This window comes from Carassius gibelio, chromosome A3 (assembly GCF_023724105.1).
Source record: "Carassius gibelio isolate Cgi1373 ecotype wild population from Czech Republic chromosome A3, carGib1.2-hapl.c, whole genome shotgun sequence".
NCBI lineage: Eukaryota > Metazoa > Chordata > Actinopteri > Cypriniformes > Cyprinidae > Carassius > Carassius gibelio.
Genome location: NC_068373.1, coordinates 20,900,004 through 20,919,983, shown reverse-complemented (window position 1 = coordinate 20,919,983; position 19,980 = coordinate 20,900,004). Strand labels below are relative to the sequence as shown.

At 36.5% G+C, this 19,980-nt stretch overlaps 2 protein-coding genes and 1 long non-coding RNA gene across 5 annotated transcripts; 2 read left to right on the top strand and 1 right to left on the bottom strand.

Moving 5' to 3' along the window:
- Window positions 1-3,266: 3,266 nt before the first annotated feature.
- Window positions 3,267-10,339, top strand: LOC127951812 (GRB2-related adapter protein). Of its 2 annotated transcripts, XR_008152746.1 has the most exons (6): window positions 3,267-3,560; window positions 3,637-3,734; window positions 4,895-5,014; window positions 8,966-9,134; window positions 9,424-9,697; window positions 9,749-10,339. XR_008152746.1 is itself a non-coding variant. In XM_052549860.1 (5 exons), exons 1-5 carry the CDS (start codon window positions 3,483-3,485, stop codon window positions 9,601-9,603), a joined length of 645 nt encoding a protein of 214 aa, XP_052405820.1. In that variant the 5' UTR covers window positions 3,267-3,482; the 3' UTR covers window positions 9,604-10,339. The 2 variants fall into 2 exon arrangements, 1 of the variants encoding a protein (XP_052405820.1); XM_052549860.1 differs by having other exon boundaries at window positions 9,424-10,339.
- Window positions 8,969-10,731, bottom strand: LOC127951827 (uncharacterized). Of its 2 annotated transcripts, none has more exons than XR_008152750.1 (4): window positions 10,579-10,731; window positions 10,330-10,467; window positions 9,398-9,605; window positions 8,969-9,107 (listed from the first exon to the last, which is right to left on the bottom strand). It is a non-coding gene; the product is annotated as an uncharacterized LOC127951827 (long non-coding RNA). The 2 variants fall into 2 exon arrangements; XR_008152749.1 differs by having other exon boundaries at window positions 10,330-10,447.
- Window positions 10,732-11,484: 753 nt separating this feature from the next.
- On the top strand, window positions 11,485-18,944 carry LOC127951804 (uncharacterized). The gene is made up of 5 exons (XM_052549850.1): window positions 11,485-12,481; window positions 13,525-13,692; window positions 14,578-14,702; window positions 14,834-17,840; window positions 17,949-18,944. The coding sequence occupies exons 1-5, from the start codon at window positions 12,023-12,025 to the stop codon at window positions 18,387-18,389; spliced, it is 4,200 nt and encodes a 1,399-aa protein (XP_052405810.1). The 5' UTR covers window positions 11,485-12,022; the 3' UTR covers window positions 18,390-18,944.
- Window positions 18,945-19,980: the final 1,036 nt, after the last annotated feature.

Below are 19,980 nucleotides of genomic sequence, written 5' to 3'. Positions count from 1 at the left end.
TTTATTATAAGTAAATAAATAAAGGTAAAGCCAGGAAACCAGAATGTTTGTTTTGTTTTATTTTATGACATGTTACATATCACAGGCCTACGCTAATGGATACTAAGTTACCACTTATCAGTAGTAAACTGTAGTAACTGGTATTTTTGAAAAATAGAGTTTCTTTGATTTTAAGGTAAAAAAACAAACAAACACAAAACAGGCAGATGAAGTGGAGGTTTTATGCATAGGTAAAATATTTTATACTGTTCTTTTGGTGAAAGAAATAACATAAAATGATTACAGTTTTAAAATAAAATGGTTCTGCTTTGAACAGACAGACTTGAACACATAGATTTAGTTTCCCTGTCAAACCAGAGGTTTACCAAATACAGACAAAAGACAACTGAGGTTTATGAACTTAGTCGGACAAGGATGGAACAGTAAAACACTACAGAATGAACATAATCGTGCGTTTTAGTAACTATGATGCCATTTTACTGCTTATAAACATCAAGTACAATGTGAATCTTATATCTGACTGTAAGAAATAAAACTCTTGGGCACAGTTCAATGCATAAAATTAGTTTTTTTTAGTGAAATGTCACGCATACACTTACGGTCAGGTCAGCTACATTAGACTAGAGATTTAATAGTATTGACATGAGTTGACCAGTAAGGGGCAGCGTGGTAACGATTAACCTTCTCTTAGAGGTGTGAAATGATAAACCCTCTTTGGGGAAAGTGAATTGACACAAGTTTTAAAATCATTTAATCATTCTCAGTTTTACACCCAGATATCATCTCTTCATTGTCATTTCATTAATTATAATATGTGGTAAACAATACTATTGTTCCCTCTAAAAGTGATCAAACCCTGTCTTTCACCCTAAAAGAGCCGTGTGGTTAAGCTGTGTGGTCCCTTTCGTGATGCTTGCAATCATTTCTGCATACAAAAACTGCATGTGACATCCCACAGTGAAACAAAACACTAGTTTCCATTTACCCAAATGTCTCCCAGTCTGCATAGTTTCCTTCACGTCTTCTAGACATAAAATGGTGTTCCTCTCATTTCTTTTATCAGTCAACCCCAGTGAGATTGTCATGATCTAATGGTACTATCCACAAAGAAAAGTAAGAAGGTTCAAGTAATAATGAGGTGCAATGAAACTCAGATTTACAGACCAACTTAGCCTTTAAATGGGCATCATAATAATGTTGTAATGTTTAGATGTAAGACATAACTTATTCTGTAACAGATGCAATGACTACAAATTATTTAGTCATCCTTAAATGATGATTCACCCAAAAATCAAAATTATGTCATCGTTTACTCCCCCTTATCTTGTTCCAAACATATATGAATATTGTGAGAAAAGTTTGTAACCAAACAGTTTTGGTTACCCTTGACTACTAATGTATGGACAAAAAACAAAGATAACTTTCTCAAAATATCTAGTTTTATTTCTCTCTCTTTTTTCACAGAAGAAAGCATGTCACACAGGGTTGAAACAGCATGAGGCAGAGTAAATGATGGCAGAATTGTTGTGTTGGTTTATGCTTTTAAAAACGATTTGTCTAGAAAGTTTCACTCTTATCTTTTTTGACACAGAATAGCATGACTTCTTTTGAAATCAGAGTGTAAATGTTGTGGTTATTAATCATAGGCCACTCAGTCAAATGAGCAATCCTTTGAGTATAAAATGGCGTCAGTGCATCTCTGTCACCATCAGTTTGTGGTTTCCTTGTTTCGTGCTCAGGAAGTCTTTCTTTCTATCCCCCACATAAATGTTTATATTGTCGAGTGTGTTTTCCGGAACTTATTTAATATATATATATATATATATATATATATATATATAGAAAGAGAGAGAGAGAGAGAGAGAGAGAGAGAGAGAAAGAGAGAGAAAGAGAGAGAGAGATGAATATATTAAATGTAATTATATTAAATAAGTTCCATAGAAACACACACACAAACAGTTTCCTCTAAGACAAAAAAAAGTGAAAATAAGAAATGAAATTTATGCTATAGGCTAATGGATGAGAAGACATGTTTCTTTGTATAAGCATCTTAACTTTCTATCAAAAGCATCACACCAACAGCGGTTATTCATATGCTATCTTAGATCTGAGTGCAAGTGACATTCACAGATTGTCTTTTGTGGTGCAAAATGTTTCCAAGTTGAAGTAACAGTTTAAGTCAAGGAAAATGTTTTGTCAGGTGCTTTTGACTGTTCACATAGAGTGGGTTTATCACATTTAAGTGATTTATAAAGCAACTGTGTTTTTTAAAGGCTAAACATTAAATGTTCTGAAAGGGAATTTGTAAACAGCTCTTCTTCACCCTGGAGAGTGTTCCTTCAAACAGCAATAATGACTATCTGCGCAGTGAGTCCCATCACAGTCCTCGTGCATATAGCCAATGCCAAGATAGACTCTTTGAATTCGATTTCTACCCGACAGTAAAAGCGGCATTATGTCACAAAAGTGCCATTTGAGACAGGGCCATAAATTCCACATAGAACATGTTAAATACAGTCAGATGCATATACCTGTATAAAACGTACTAGGACCTATTTAATCAATAAAAATGTTAATAATAATTTTAAAGAAAATATGTGTATAGATAACCTCAAGTTTGCTAAAAGCATCTGCTAAATGACAGCTTGCTATCTACTGTCTTACCAAACATAAACATCATCACTAATACAATGGTGAAGTTATATAGATGGAAAATTAAAAATGTGAAAGCTAGAGGTATTAATCAAAACTATTTTACTATAAAAAAGCAAACGTGCAAAAATAATTTGTTTTAATAAGGTGTATCAAAAGAAAATACCAATTCATGTGAATATCTAGCCATGTGCTAAACAGCACTCCCAATAGAGAAACAGTTGAGATGTTCAGTAAAGCCTTGGTGTTTGCTCATCTTGAAACACATATATGTTCTTTAAAACATGAATTCTTTCAGATGAACTCCACAGCTGATTTGATTCACCTCCAGCTATTTTCAAACACATGAGCGCTAGCAATATGAAAAGTCTAAACTTACTCAGATTTACTAGGTATACTCAGTGACAGATCGCTCATAAAACAGCAGTCAGGCGAAAACATGTGTGTTATTCTTCACTTGTAATACGCAGGTCCGGCTCTCTGATAACGGGAAGTTTTCAAGAGGCCATTCTTTTCGTCTTCCTCCCATCATTTTTTCAACTTTCCTGTTTCTCACAGAGCTGTATTTCCTTCTATTAGAGCGCTCTGAGACAGGAACTGCCACCCCTGCCTCCCTCCCACATGCTTTTTCTGCCTCACTCTCTCTTTTAGACCCACACACATTCTCATGTATCACGAAGCGCTGTTTGACAGTGAGCCTGTCTCTGGACGATCTGTTTCAGCGTGGATGCTCTCTGGTCTCATCCTTTCCTCTCTTCAGTATTCTGTTGCTGTGGTGGGACGTCTAGCTACATTAATCTTCTGGGGTCAGGCCTCACCTCCAGCTCAGGATGGAAGCAGTAGCTCTTTACAACTTTTGTGCCACGGAAAGTGACGAGCTTAGCTTTCAGAAGGGAGACGTACTCAAGGTAAGAGCATACAGTAGCATACAGACCGATTGTTTGCCAAATGCTAGAATTGGCTTATTGTTTTTTCTTCCACTAGATCACTAATATGGAAGATGATCCTAACTGGTACACTGCAGAGTTGGTGAACAGGAAGGGCTATGTACCTAAAAACTATATCAGCTTAAAGCCACACAAGTAAGTACAATGTCTGTAAACCTTGGAAAACATTGATTTGACTTCTGTTGGTATAGTTGGTTAACACTAGATCAGACGTTAGTTGATTTTAATCTCAATGGCCTCAATGAGATTAAACAGAGTCGCCTGCTTCTCTGATGGTTTTCGGAGTAAAAAAAACACCACATACATTTTTTTAAAATTTGGCTTATGCCATTATACTAAAGTTTATTATCACATTAATGTATGAGAAATTTCAGCATGAGCTCGAATATTTTTCAGCAAATTTTTCCAGGACCAAATTATTTGAGCTGTTTTTTTTTATGATTATGTTATAGCTCTATGATGTCAGATATATGCCATATACACAGTAAACATACACACAGCATAAAAAAAAAATCCTATTATTATTGATGTTGAAAGCAGTTTTTGCTAATTTATATTTTGTATTTATATTTTAATACCATGATACACAACCATTCAGAACTTTGGAGTAAGATTATTTATTTAGTGATTTATTTATTTAGATGTTAATCATTTTATTAAGCAAGGAGGCATTGCATTGATCAAAAGTGTCATTAATGTTTAGAACGTCACAAAAGATTTATATTTCAAATACATGTTCTCTTTCTGTGAACTTTCTATCCTTTAGTGAGTTAGATTTCCTCAAAAATATTAAGCACCAAAAACAACTGAACATCGGGAATAATTAATAACAGCACAGCATCAAAGCAGTATATTAGACTGATTTTTGAAGGATCATGTGACACTGAAGACTGGAATAATGACTGCTGAAAATTCAGCTTTAACATCGGAGGAATATTTTGAATTTCTAATATTCAAATAGAATTTTAAAATATTATGACATATTATGACAATTTTAAATTGTCATAATATTTCAGTTGTTACTGTGTTTTGTAACCAATGAATGCAGCCTAAAAAGAGACTTCTTTGAAAATCATTCAAATATCTTAATTATTTAAAACGTTATTTAAGAATTTTATCAGAAACAGCTAATGAGCAAACTTTGCTAAAGACAAATTTCCTCTAGTTTGCCATTAGTTTCCCACATACTGATGCATTGTATAAAACACATACACAATGCTATTTAGTAACGGCACCTTTCTAGCTGTTTATTTAATGTCTAATAGCGCTGCTGTGCCCCTCTATCTCGCCCACAGATGGTTTGTGGGCCGTATCTCCAGACACGTGGCCGAGAATCGACTGCACCAGCAGACGTGTGGAAGCTTCTTAGTAAGAGAGAGTGAGAGTGCACCTGGAGAATTCTCCATGTCGGTCAGGTAAGACACATCCCAGAATTCCTAGCCTAGTCTACCCACTGCACGGTTGTTGGGGTCACTGTCATTTGTCGTTTGCTGCATTGCCTCATAAAAGCATAACTAGAAATTGAATAATGAGGAAAAATTGTATAGGGTCCATCGAAATCCAGCTGACGTACTTTGCAAGGATGCCAATATCCCCTGCTGCTTAAGAAAATGTACGAAGAAGTTGTCTGAAAAATGAGGCCATCAGAAAGCTATTATGTCAGAGCAGAGATTTCATTTAAAATTCATCAAGTGCGCTGTTGCTGGGATCACATTATTATTCTGTCCGGCTCATTACCGTCTGATTCTTGATGGTTGGGTTGGGTTTGGATGGCAGAGCGCAAGCCTGTCTGGGAACGAGTTTGCTGGGATAATCAGCTGAGGGCTGGCCTCAGGTGTGGAAAAACAGGCTTGGGATATTGTGAGATTGAATGACTGCACAATACACTATGAAGAGTGGAATTGGCAGCTGGTCTTCAGGTCCAGGGCTAATGTGGGACACAGCTCTGCATGCATTCCTTGAGAAATTGTGGTCTGCGGACACAGATTAATAATAAGACTGACAAAGGTGTGATCTCCATGTGATTGATGAAATCTAAATCTAGCATTTTAGTTGAATGTCCATAAAAGATAAAATCAAGGTCATGGTGCAAAATGAGCAATGCAAATGCCTGGAATGCCTTTGATTTTAAAACTGTAAATCTTTGATGACTTTGAGCATTAATTTCCAATGCCATCCAGGTTTGAACTGGGTTAACAGGAAGAGAACATAGGAAACCTCAAGTGCTCTGATTATTTTATTTTCTCAAGTACTTATGTTCCTGTTTTTCTCTGATACAATATATGCCACCATTTTATGATGATGTCCTGGTCTTTTCAGATATGACAAATGTCTGGCCATGTCAGCTTCCTCTTTTTAGGTTTCATCATATTCATTAAAAACCTTGTTAGTATCTCTTAAGTGTATTTCTTGTGCAAGACATGTTTAAAAAAAAAAAAAAAAAAAAAAAAATAATATATATATATATATATATATATATATATATATATATATATATATATATATATATATATATATATATATATATATATATATATATAAGTTTTTAATAACATAACTGTTGAGTATTTCATTGCTTGGTTTTGATGTCTGGTTGGCAACTCAAGCTTGGAGCCTGGATTGTTTTTTAATCTAAATATTTTTTTACATTTGTAACTCACTAAAATTCTGGCAAAAATTTACAATAAGTAAAAAAAAAATGATATAAACAAATCATTCTGTAATATCTTTCATGACATAACTGAGAAAGTATACACAAAGTCTGGGTTATGTACACTGAGGTCAATACCCCTTTTTAAAATAAATTATTATACTCGATCAGGATGCATTAAATTGCTCTAAAGTGACAGTTAATACACTTATAATGCTACAAAAATGCTAAAAACAAAAACAAAAGCTTAATAATTTCTTAAGTATAATGTTACACTGATGACTAGAGTAATATATACTAAAAATTAAGCTTTGCCATCACAGGAATAAATTACATTTAAATAAATATTAAAATAGGAAAGTCATTTAAAAATGTAATATTTCACAATATTAAGCTTTTACTGTATTTTTTATCAAATAAATCTGGATAGTATAAGATAATTTTTTAATCATTAAATGTTACAGTAATGGCTGAAGAAAATTCTGCTTTGCATCAAAGAAATATATTATATTTTAAAGGAGGCTGTGGTAAAATAGAAAACCATTATTTTAAATTGTAATAATATTTCACAATATTTTCTGTATTTTTCATCAAATAAATCCAGGCTTGATGAGCATAAGAGACTTTCAAAAACATTAAAAAAAGTAATGTTTCCAAACTTTTGACCAGTATTGTAAAAGTAAAAATATATATTAAAAAAAAAGTTCTATAAATGAAAAGGTTAGGAATCATGTTTGTTTATTGGGGGCCTTCAAGATGAATTTGGTCTAGAGCCTCCAAACGTCTAGAACTTTATATCAAAGCAGATTTTTTTGTGCCTGCCAGTCATCTTCAGTGATGAAGCAAGCAGGTAATCCTGCATTGGGGAGCTCAAGATTCCACTGGGCTGTTCACTCGATAAAATGATTAAACTATCGTTCATAGTGATTCAAAAGAAACACAGCAGTACAGCAGTACAGCACTTTGTTACAGCAGTAATGCAATGTTCCACAGCCATTTGCTATTACCTTAACACATGCAAGATGTATCTGCCTTGCTGCAAACCACAACAGCTTTGAAGGTCTAAGCAATGAATGTAGGTCATTGTCAGTGACACTGACAGCAGAGAGAAAAAATGACAGGTTTTTCAGCGAACCACCAAATCATGCACATCTATATGGTACCACTTTAGAATAAGGTTCCATTAGTTAATGTTAGTGAATGTATTAATTAACATGAACAAACAATGAATAATACATTTATTACTGTATTTATTCATCTTCGTTAATGTTAGTTAATGAAAATACAGTTATTCATTGTTAGTTCATGGTAATTCACAGTGCATTAACTAATGTTAACAAGCACAACTTTTGATTTAAATAATGCATTAGTAAATGTTGAAATTAACATGAACTAAGACTTATAAATGCTGTAGAAGGATTGTTCTTGCTTAGTTCATGTTAACGAAAGTAGTTAACTAACATTAACTAATGGAACCTTATTCTAAAGTGTTACCTATTTAATTATAGCTTCTGTTCTCACCGATGACCTAAACCCCATCACCAGCATATAATGCACAGAAACCATTAAGCCGTCAAAGTGGATTGACTGTGCTAGACTTATTTCTGTTACAACAACCTCATTTATGACTCAATTCAAGACAGTGTTTGTGTTTAGTTTAATAAATAGCACTGCATGATGAAGCATCTAGAATCTGACTTTAAAGGGATACTCCACCCCAAAATTTAAATTTCGTCATTAAACACTTACCACCATGTTGTTCCAAACCCGTAAAAGCTTTGTTTATCTTCGGAGCAAAATGTAAGATATTTTGGATGAAAAACCGGGAGGCTTGTGACACTCCCATAGACTCTCAAGTAAGTCAGACTGTCAAGGTCCAGAAAAGAATGAAAGACATCATCAGAATGGTCCATCTGCCATCAGTGGTTAAACAAAAATAGCGACTTTATTCAACTATTCCTTTGTCAACAGTCTTTCCAGTCTTTCCGCATCCTTGTGGCGCAGCTGATACCGAAGATCATACAGTGATATGGAGAGACACAGAGGAGACTGTTGACAAAAGAATGGTTGAATAAAATTGTTGTTTTTGTTTTCTTCATGTTCAGAAAGTATTCTCATCGCTTCATAACATAATGGTTGAACCACTGATGGCAGATGGACTATTCTGATGAAGTCTTTCATACTTTTCTGGACCTTGACAGTGTTATTTACTTGGCAGCCTATGGTACGGTCTCAACCATACAATTTTCATCCAAAATATCTTACATTGTTCTCCGAAGGAGGAATCTTTTGAGGAAGCACAGTATTTCACATTTACAGTCACAAGCTGTTAGGTTTACTGAAATTTGGAAGACATGCTGACTAATTGTTGTGAAATGTTTGACCTGCATTAAGTATAGTTGCTTACGGATCCTCAAATGTAAAAAGAGGATGTACTGAACCTGCCGTGATTGTTCAAAACCCAGCAAATTCTTTCTTTGAAATGTTTCCATCAAAAAGTGTGTGTGCGTGCACTTTTTTTTTTTTAAGAATTACCTATTTTTTTAATGTTTCCATTGTAATGAATTGTATACATTTTTAAATTAATTTTGTTTCACAACAGAACTGCAGTCAATAAACGGAATGTTGCAGAACCTTAGTAAATGCTTATTTTGTAAGTACTCTGATATTCTGTAGTGCTGTGTGCTTATTCTGCATTTCCGTCTCCTCTGACCAGCTATGGGGATCATGTACAGCATTTCAAGGTGTTAAAAGACAGAGATGGCTATTACTATGTTTGGGAGGAGATCTTTCCTTCCTTAAACCAGCTGGTGGACTTCTACAAGACCAACAGCATAGCAAGGGAAAGGACTGTTTATCTGAAGGAAACAGAACATACATTAAAGGTAAGACAACACATACATATACAGCCGTTTCTTTTTGACAACAACAACCACAGGCTTTCAAGCATACTTTCCATGTAAATTAAACAATTACTTGATTGCCATTTATCCAAATTACATGCAGTTCACATCAGGAGAAACAAACTTATCAGTTATGAAACAACAACAACTACCTCAGGTGTAATAGTAATGGTGAGGCCCAAAATGTATGATATCCAAATGGACCTAAATGTACAAAATGTAAAGGCAAGCAAAACAATAATGACCTTTGTCTGTTATTGTTTCCCTTCAGAGGCCCCATGAAGCACAAGCCCTGTTTGACTTCAGTCCAGAGCACGACTCCCAGCTGCACTTCCTGCGGGGTGATGTCATAGAACTGCTGGACTGCTCTGATTCTCAGCGCTGGAAAGGTTGTTGTCGCGGCCGTGTGGGCTTTTTCCCACCCGAGTACGTCAAGCCCACCTATCGCTGACTCTGAAGGACAATAACAGCACTGTTTGTAAATATTAGTAGTCGACTGTTAGCATCATTTAATGGTGCTAATGCGACACAAATGATCAAGCTAAGTTTGAAAATGACTTTGGAACAGCCAATCAGGCAGAAATGAACTTATCTAGCCACAGTTACTAAAACATAATCATGCTGTTGACACTAAGATGACAACTGTCAGCTTTTTAGGGCAAACTATCAAGCACCATTATACAAAAAAACAAAAACAAAAAAAAAACACCTGCATTCTTTGGACCTTTGGTCCATAAAAATGCAAATGGAGATTTTGAATTTTATATATATCTTCACTGCACTTTGCTTACAAATTTTGATCCTTTTTTATTATTTGCTATATTTATTATACTTTTGATCTGTGTATATATTGTTCATAACTGTTTTTGTCTTGTTTTCTTTTGATTATATAAATGTTGCATTATGATGACTGAAAATAGATGAATATTAACACAATAGTCTTCAGTTAGAGCCTAATATGGCTATTTGGTCAAACCAGGACATGACTAAACTTGATATGAAATTATGAAGCTCATCCCATCTTTCATTATTTGACATTCTGATGTGCTGTAAAGTACTGTAAAAGGAATTAGTTTTTATTTTTTTTTATTTGTATTTTTTTCAAATTAGATTTTATAATATTGCTTTAAAGGTGTAGTTCACTTCCAGAATAAAAATGTCCTGATAATTTACTCACCCCCATCTCATCCAAGATGTTTATGCCTTTCTGTTTTCAGTCGCAAAGAAATTAAGGTTTTAGAGGAAAACATTCCAGGATTTTTCTCCAAATAGTGAAGGTTTTAGAGCAGCGAGCTCTGAAATGTTGAAACATCGCCTTTTTGGGTCATTTTTCACCATTACAAAAAGAAACCATTCAAAAATTAAGTATTACGCATTAACTTATACATAATTTAAACGCTAAGCAAGACATATCTGCTCATTTTACCTTTAAACTGCCTCTCGAAACGTCCCCAAAACTAAACGGCGATTAGACACTCTTCTTCTTCTTCTTTCAATTTTTTGGCGGTTGGCAACTAACTTTAATAGTGCATTACCGCCACCTGCTGGACTGGGGCGTGCTACTGGATTCTAACCTTTCTAAAAAAAAATAATAATAAAAAAAAAAATTTAAAACAAAAAATAAAAAAAAACACCTAAATTCTTTTAATTAGTCCTGTATTCCTTAGGAAACTAAATACATATTTAAAACATATTTCACCTGAGCTTCTTTGTAGGATTTCTTCTAAGTTTAATCTTAACTGTTTTCTTTTTAAATGTGATCTTAATCTTTGTCTTTCTTCCTGATATTTAGGACAATGAATTATAACATGCTCTACAGACTCTGGACATTCACATAATTCACAATTGCCATTTTCATGTTTCTTTATTATTTAATCTTGTCTGTCCATATCTCATTCTTGACAACACATCCTCCTCCTCCTTGCTTCTGTTCATATTTCTGCCCTTTCCCACTTTATTTTGGATATTATAGAACTGTCTTCCAGTCTGCCCATTGTCCCATAATGTTTGCCATTTGCTCTTAACAATGTTTTTAACTATACTCTTAATTTCTGCTTTGCTGTAATTAACCTCAATATCTACATTGGAATTTCCAGCTGCTTTCTTAGCACATTTGTCTGCCAACTCATTTCCTGCGACTCCTATATGGGCTGGTACCCATATAAGAGTTATCTCAGTTCCTGCTTGTATCAGATTATTTGCAATTTGTATTATTTCTATTACAATATCCTGTCTTGATTTTGACTGACATGTTTTAATGCTGATCAAAGCTGAGCTTGAATCTGAAGCAGTTACTGCCTTCCCTGGCCTATTAACTTCCACCCACAGCAGAGCTAGCCACACAGCGACCAACTCCGCTGTATAAACTGCCAAATCATCACTGATTCTTTTACCAACTTCTACTTTTAATTTTGGGATGACATATGCTACCCCCATTCTTTTATCACTCTGTTTAGATGCATCAGTATATACTTACATCCTCTCTATACCTTTCCATTAAATATCTCTGCGCCCCATACCTGTCCATACCATTTCCTTGCTGCGATTAGACACTCAGATTGAATCACACCATAAAGTCTGTTGAGTTTCTCTTACCATTGGTTGATAGAGAGTCACGTGATTGAGAGGTGTGCATGTTTACCTGCTCTTCTCTTGCATCTGTGCGTGAACACACACAGACACACACACACACTGGTAGGCTATACTCTTGACAGGATGAACTGATGAACAGTAGCAAGTCAACCGGACACTGTACGCGTGTGCCTTTTATGTAGCTATAATATCTTGTAGGTTAAAATAGTTGAACTAAAATTGTCAGTTATACCCAAATCCATTTTGAATGCTGTTAAAAATACCGCCGAGCTCAAGTAATGGCACTGTCACAGGTTCAGTGCCTTGATAACAATCACATCAATTTGCGCACAAACGAGTCCAAGCCGGGGTTCTTCTACAGCGAGCAGCAGAGACTCGCGCTGGAAACACTCATAGAAGACGGACAGGACGCTTATGAGGACTACATCCAAACAAACAACATCCGCTGCTTTCTATCAGACCTTGAACTTCAGAGCATTCTCAGCACTGTGGAGGTGTATTGCCCGGGTTCCCCTGATTTTAACGCTGAGCTGCTCGGCGACAGTGATGGGGAAGAGGTTTCGCTTCAGTACTGGCCTGACCGCTCGGACCGCTCGATCCCGCTGCTGGACATCGGGTGGCCGGACCGAGCGTCCTACCGCGGACTGACTCGCGTTCAAGTGTACACTCAGCCTCCTTATGAGGGTCAGTCACATATTAAAGAGGTCATTAGAAAAATGATCTCTCAAGCTCAAAAGGTAGGGGATGAATCTTATAGCTATATTATTATTATTATGAATTTGTGATTGTTGTTGTGACTCACCTCTGGTGAATAAAGAGAGAACAAAGTCCTGCATAGAGAACTACGTGTTCTCAAGCTCATAAAACAGCCTACACACTGTAAGAAAAAAAGTACAAATGTTGTCAATGGGGCAGTACCCTTTCAAAAGTTACCTTACCCAAGAGGACACAGGCTACCTTACCAATATGTAATTCTAATATGTACCTTACATATTAGTAATTTTTGAAAAGGTACTACCACCCCAGTGACAGCTTTTGTACCTTTTTTTTCTGATAGTATAGGGCTGGGCACTGTTGAACCTTTGGAGTTCTAGAATTAGTAAAATGTTAAAACACATAATATAGGCTTCATATAAATAAATGAAGCCAACATATACACACATGTGTGTGTAGTGTATGTAGCCTATATATATATATATATATATATATATATATGTGTGTGTGTGTGTGTGTGTGTGTGTGTGTGTGTGTGTGTGTGTGTGTGTGTGTGTGTGTGTGTGTGTGTGTGTGTGTGTGTGTACATTATTTTTCAGATCTTGACAATTTTAAATTAAATACTGTGGACTTTACAAATTATCAGATATTCCTTCCATTAAAGCTGAAAATCCTCTTTTGAAAATGTTTTAATCATGCTGGAGGAAATGATCTTCAGGTTTTACACAAAACTCATACAGCTTGAATACTTATGAATAAAAGGAAAATACACTTTCAAATTCTGTGAATTATTTCATGCACACAAATTATGCTGATAATATAATTTGTAAAAAACAACAACAACAACAGTTGAATCCCCCACATATTTTTTTGAATAGTCCTCAGTGTACCATGCACTTCAGATCTGCTGTTCTAATTACTTGGAATTATTTTTTTGTAATTATTATTTATCTCTCTGCACAGTTTTATTAAGATGCATTATCATTATCAGTATGTTTTTGACAGATATCACAGTTTTGTTTACCCCCAAGTTCTTGTGTTTTTAATAACACCTGTCCCTTTGCAGGTTATTGCAATTGTCATGGACTTGTTCACAGATATTGACATTTTCAAAGATCTCCTGGATGCAAGCTACAAGCGGAAGGTTTCTGTGTACATTATGTTGGAGGCCACCGGAGTGAAGCACTTCCTGAGAATGTGTGAGAAAGCAGGCATGCACACTGGACACCTAAAGGCATGTCACAGTTAACAGTTGCAATTTAGGATGATTTATTAATGATTTATTAGCAGAATATAAACATCAGATTATTAAAAGCCTACAGTTTAATGAGCAGAAGCAACTGAGAGAGAACTTTTGGAACATGCAAATCATAAAGTCTAATTTTCCTATTGATAGATAGTTTTGCAACACTGTTTTGAAATGACATGGAGTCTTAAACTCTGTCAGTCATAAAAAGGGGTTTAAAAAAAATAAATTAAATGTATGGCTTTTTTTATTTTACAAATCTATAAAATATTAGAAGTGTATTTACTACAATACATTTCGATGTTCTGTTATATACTGTACATTTTCTATCACGTGACCTGAATAGAGATATTGGCTTCTGTCTGTGTTTCACCTAAAGGCACCACAGAAACTTGGTGGATGGTAAACAGCTCTGCCCCCCCCCCCAAAAAAAAAATCTTAATACTGACGTTTGAATAATAATTAAGATTGGATGACCACAACAGGCTTAGTGCAGTGTAGTTCCAGATGACCATCAATGCACAAATGTGTGCAAGCATTACATATGTGACAAATAATGTGCTTACTTTCTAATGTGATCATAAACTAATAGACTTTTGTTGATGAACTCAAGTCACCCGCTTTGCTTGGCCAGGCTCACTGGCATAAACATAGTGTGTCAGAATTGATGTCTTAAAAATAAAAGGCATTTGCAGACTCTAATAGGTCATCTTTGGTTATTGATCCAGTCAATTAACTCTCTTGGTACACATAAAACACTGATGATGGATGAATTTAATTGGTTTCTCATTCCTTCAGGCGGGGAAGTATCATCCCTTTTTTTTTTTTTAACCACCCAGTAGTTAACGATACCAAACTTTGCTTTTCCATCAGAACATGAGAGTGCGCAGCATCAGAGGGACAGGATTTTTTAGTCGATCCTCAAAGAGAGTGTGTGGAAGCCAAAGCCAGAAGTTCATGTTTATTGATGGAGACAAAGCAGTCTCAGGGTCATATAGGTAAGTCTAGTCAACCCAGTTTAACAAGATTAGACCTAACATATTTAATGATTCTAGTACATTCTAAATGCATCAATAAATACATTAATAAACATAATTATGACGATTAAAAATTTGGTGTTTACTTTCAGTTTCACGTGGTCTGCCTCAAGACTGGACAGAAATCTCATCACGGTCCTCACTGGCCAAGCAGTCGACACGTTTGACTCATTGTTTCAGGACATGTATGTGATGTCTAATGGAGTGTGTCTGAGCAAGATTAATCTAAGCAGTGAGCCTGAACCTGATTTCCTCCCTCAAGTAGTACCCACTCTACTTCCCTCAGCCACAACAGCACTCAAGCTTATTAACCCGAAATACACTCTTGTCTCCAACTGCGCTTTCACTTCCAACGGACCTGCATCTGACCAGACAAGTGCCAAGAACAGCACTTCCAGGAATCAGCCAGAAGTCATCAAACGAATTAAAGACACACCAGCGGTGCCACCGGTTCACCCGGGACTGCTCAACCTGGAAAAGGCAAACATGATCAATTATGTGCCAACCTGGCCTGATCCTGACCCACTGAGTGATGTCATTGGTTTTATAAACATAAGAGACTCCAACAAGCCACTGCAAGCTCACCTAATGCGTTCAGAACTCTTCGAAGTGTCTCAAGCCATCCGATTCAAGGATCCTCTTCATGAGGCAAAGGAGTCTTTGAGGGATTGTCCTGGACCTATATCCCAAACTACCTATGATCCTGAAACTCCAGCTCAGAAACAAACATCAGGTGAAGCGCAGAAGTATTTTGATCAAAATCAACATCAAAGAAGCAGCCAGAGAGAGAAGCTTATCTCACCTTTGGAGAAGCCAGAAACAGTGCATGTGCTTGCCTGTAGTAAAGTAAATAAAGAGCAACTATGTGTGATGGAAAAAGAGCTGGCCTCTATATCTTTACAGAGAAAAAACATAAATAGGGAAAAAGAAAACTTTCCCAATACAATTTTATCTTTTGCTCAAGATGATACAGGTAGAAAGCAAGCTCTGGATACTCCAAAACCTCTAAAATGTCCTGCCCAGACCTCAGAGGATCTTGAATTGAAATCATCATCATCAGCGTTGTCCATCAAAAATCATTATGAATCATTTGCAATCTCAGAAACCCCTTCTGTTATGCAAAGCCAAGATGAACAAGTCATAAATGATGTTGCCACTCATGACTATAGAGATTCAAAACCAGACACAAACCAAAATGGCTGGAATGGTACGCAGGGATCTAACTGTGACTCCAGCATCTCTTCGTTGTCTGATGAATTCTACCAGTGTTTTAGCCCTGTGGCTGACTTTAGGTCTGTAGGAGATGTCTTTTTGCCTGAAAATACACCAGAATCTTTGCATAATTCAGTCGAAAACAGTCAACAAGAGCAGGGAGTTCCTTGTTCAAATTCATCCCCAGCTCAAGAGAATGCAGATTTGGATAGTAAAAATACCTTGTTTATTCAGAAACTTTTAAAAACATCTTGCAGTATTATTTTCAATTTCTTATTTGCAGACTCCAAAACAACAGCTGCAACTTCAAAAAACACCTCTGCTCAAAAAAGAGACAAAGGTACCATAATAAATGATAGTGAACTACCAGTCAAAGATAGCGAACCCTGTTATTTCTCACATACTCCTAACGGTTGCTTCAACTTCTCTTCAACTTCGGAGGAATACTTTGAGTGCAGTGATACAGTGGGTTTGACGTCAGAAATTGATGGTATAGATCATGAAGTGAAACCAAGCTCAGTGGAGACATTAAGTTCGGATGAACGACTACAAGTACTGAAGCCTGTACTGGAAAATGAGAAACTATCAGAACTAAACGATCAGAATACAAAAGAAAACAATGACCCTGAAATGCATTTTGGACAGGATCAGCTCAAATTTCAACACATATTAGAGATGACAGCTGACAGTCACCAGGCAGTTTTAAAGTCTGAAGATAATGCCCAAACTCAACAGGATGAGAACGTTCACAGACAGCTACAAGAGTCTGAAGTTACATCAGAGACAGTAGTAGAGAGCATACTGATTAGTAACTTATTGCAAGAGCATGAGCTAAGTGCATCTCTGAAGGTTTTAAAGATACAGTCCAATGATGCTTCTGTAGAATTAGTTGAGAAAGCACCAATGCAAGACTTACAACTTAAGATAAGTCTGGATTTAGCATCTGAACAACCTGAAAAAGAACCACGACAGGACATGCAACTTGATGAAAGTCTGGATTTATTATGTGAGGAAAAGTCATTAGCTGAGAAAGATTCAGAACCACAGCTACAGGACTTAGAGTCTCAAATAAGTCAAGATTTAAAGTGTGAGGTACAATCTGTAGAGTTAGCTGAGAAAACTGCAAAACCACCACTGCATGACTTACAACCTGAGATAAGTCTAGATTCAGTATGTAAGGCACAGTCTATCCAGTTAGCTGAGACTACAACAAAGAGACTTCAACCACCAATACAGGACTCACAGTCTGGGGAAAGTCCAGATTTAATGGTCAGAGCTTCAGAAGTAAATGCTATCCCACAGTCAGCAATAGACAGTGAATTTAGGAGCTCAGTACTGCAAGATAAAACTGATGTAACTCCTGTAATTCCTGAGAAGACCAAGGCAACAGAGGAACTGCAAAACCCATTAACTGATTTAGATTCTGGAACAGATCATCCACTCAGCCGGAAATCTGAAGAGCATGTGAATGAGCATTTAAAGCTTCAGAGCGATGAGATCAGTCCAGCAGCGCTAAAGAGAAAATCCAAGGAGCACAATCCTCAAGAGAAACTGCCTGAACAGTCTGAAACCATTGAGCTGCTGATATTAGAGGATTCTGACTTCCAAAAGACAGAGTTGAACAATTCTGATCCCATAAGACCTAGAGCTGCACTGAGCAAAGTAACAAAGATGAGCAAAACTAAGCCTTTAGAACCAAAGACTATAAACAATAAAAAATCTAAAGAGAATAAACTGGGTCATGATGTTTGCGGTAGGCATAGAAAGGAAACATGTCACCCTACAGCTCTGACTGATGAGAAACAAGAAGAGGAACATATTTGTACAAATCAGATAAGCATGAACCCGCCAGAGGCAAAACCCAAGCTGGAGTGTTTGGTTAGGAAGGTAAGAATTTCTTACTGTACCATTAAGAATGCAAAAGTAGTTTGAAAACAATTTGGAGAACTGGATTAAGAAAAATATCATTAATTAATGTTCTGTTCTTCATCCTAGCAACCACATCAAGCATCATCCAGAATTCCCATTCAAATTAGAGGAGGGTTAACTAAGTTACCCATCAGCAAAGTAGACACTAGCAATCGCTCGTTTGGGCTTCGAGCCCCTAAAGCTGACATGCACAGACACCCACTTGGAAAACCACTGGGGCAGAATAAGCCTAGCATTACATCACCTACATCTCCTGAAAACTCGTCCCCAGGAAGAGTTGCTCCAGTTAGGTCAAAACAAATTCTCCAGAAACCCCCTTGCACAACGCCTGCACCAAAAGGTCCCACCTTTCCCTTAAAACTGCCACAGGTCCAGCCAAACTGTTCCAGGAAACATTCTGCGTCTCAAACAAAGTATAGTTGCTCTTCTTCTGGGATTTCCTGTCTGGAACAAGTAAAGAAGCATGCGATTAAAGGGTCTCCGCCAAACAAAAAGAACAAAGCATGAATTTGATGAAGTATAAGCAAATACAAAAGGCCACTGGGTTATTTTAGTATTTAATATTTTTATTGGACTCTTATTGAACTATGTGGGTTGATCTCACATAAAACGATGCTTATTTATTCCAATTAGGATTAACATAGGATTCTTAAACTTAATGTTTTATGTAAATTACAGCCACAGTCTTTGCGATAAAGCTTTATGATTGCCCTTAAAGCTATTAATATGTCAATAATAATTTTCCATTCAGCTTGATGTAAATGATCAGTTATGAGACTCATTAAATCATCACAGTTCACCATTTGCATAACACATTATTTCCTGATTCTTTTATGGGTTGACTTAGGCTAAACGGCATACTAAAGAAAACACTGGACATGGGTGCTGTTCACTCATTTAGATGAAGGTCAGACACTCAAAGACTTTATAGTTGAAGACTAGACTTGTAAAATTACGTTGACTGAATTATTAAAATAGACATCCCAAGGACATATTTCAATTGATTACAGCTGGCCTTTATTCTCCTTTTTTATTATATAAAGATGTTTAACCATTGTTGCTACTTATCGGAACAACTTCAGAGAGAATTTTACCTAATCACACACCAAACCCTCACTCAGTCTGGCTACTTTTTAAGTTATTTTTAAGTGGCTTGGGACTGTGAGAGATCTTGTGGTGCCTTCAGTTCATCATCTTTATCAGGATGTGATTTCAGAACGAACCACATATCATTTACAGGTCAAGTGAAACGCAGTTGTGTCCAGTACCGATTGACTGTCTGCAAAGATGGCAGAATTCCAATCACACGGGCTACCTATTTCTAATGGTGATCTGGGGCCAGCTGCATGAACTTAGCCTCTGTGTTAAGAACTAGTGTAAGACTAGTCTAAGCATTTTAAATGACTGGCCTCAGAACTAAACAAGCAGCTACTAGTGAGATGAATTGGATGCCAATTTTGACATATAGCTTTGTCCAGGTAATATAGACCTTCTTGTTGTAAACAAATTACCATTCAACAGAAGAAGTGAATAATAGTTTAGACTGACATTGACTGATTTGAACTTGAATTTCAGACAGTCTTAAACTTATTTTCTCACTAATTGGCTTCTGTTGACAGCTCGGCTCTCTTTAGGCAGACTGTAGTGTTACAGACTATAGGCCAGGACAGACTTGTAACCCGTTGGTTGCGGGTTTGAGTCTCAGGTCCGGCAGGAGTTGTCAGTGGGCGAGTGAATAATTGGTGCACTCTTCCACCCTCAATACCTCGACTGAGGTGAGACCCTTCAACAAGGCACCGAACCCCCAACTGCTCCCCGTGGGGCACAGCAATATGGCTACCCATCGCTCCAGGCGTGTGTTCACAGTGTGTGTGTGCACACTTGGATGTTAAATGCAGAGCACAAATTCCAAGTATGGGTCCTCATACTTGGTCACACGTCCCTTCACTCATTCAAAGGGCATAGATATAGGGAGTGCTGGATGATTTACATGGAAGTTAGATTAATGATCAAAATTTCCTTCCAGTAATGTCTGTGTAAGTTTTATGCTTACAGAGCAGGCAAATAATGGTCATATCAGCAGCAAGCAAGCAAATTC

Coding starts and splice junctions, on each gene's coding strand:
- LOC127951804 (XM_052549850.1), top strand. CDS start 12,023: ATGGCACTGTCACAGGTTCAGTGCCTTGATAACAATCACATCAATTTG. Junction 12,482..13,524: donor TGATCTCTCAAGCTCAAAAG/GTAGGGGATGAA, acceptor GTCCCTTTGCAG/GTTATTGCAATTGTCATGGA. Junction 13,693..14,577: donor TGCACACTGGACACCTAAAG/GCATGTCACAGT, acceptor CTTTTCCATCAG/AACATGAGAGTGCGCAGCAT.
- LOC127951812 (XM_052549860.1), top strand. CDS start 3,483: ATGGAAGCAGTAGCTCTTTACAACTTTTGTGCCACGGAAAGTGACGAG. Junction 5,015..8,965: donor GAATTCTCCATGTCGGTCAG/GTAAGACACATC, acceptor TCCTCTGACCAG/CTATGGGGATCATGTACAGC. Junction 9,135..9,423: donor AAACAGAACATACATTAAAG/GTAAGACAACAC, acceptor GTTTCCCTTCAG/AGGCCCCATGAAGCACAAGC.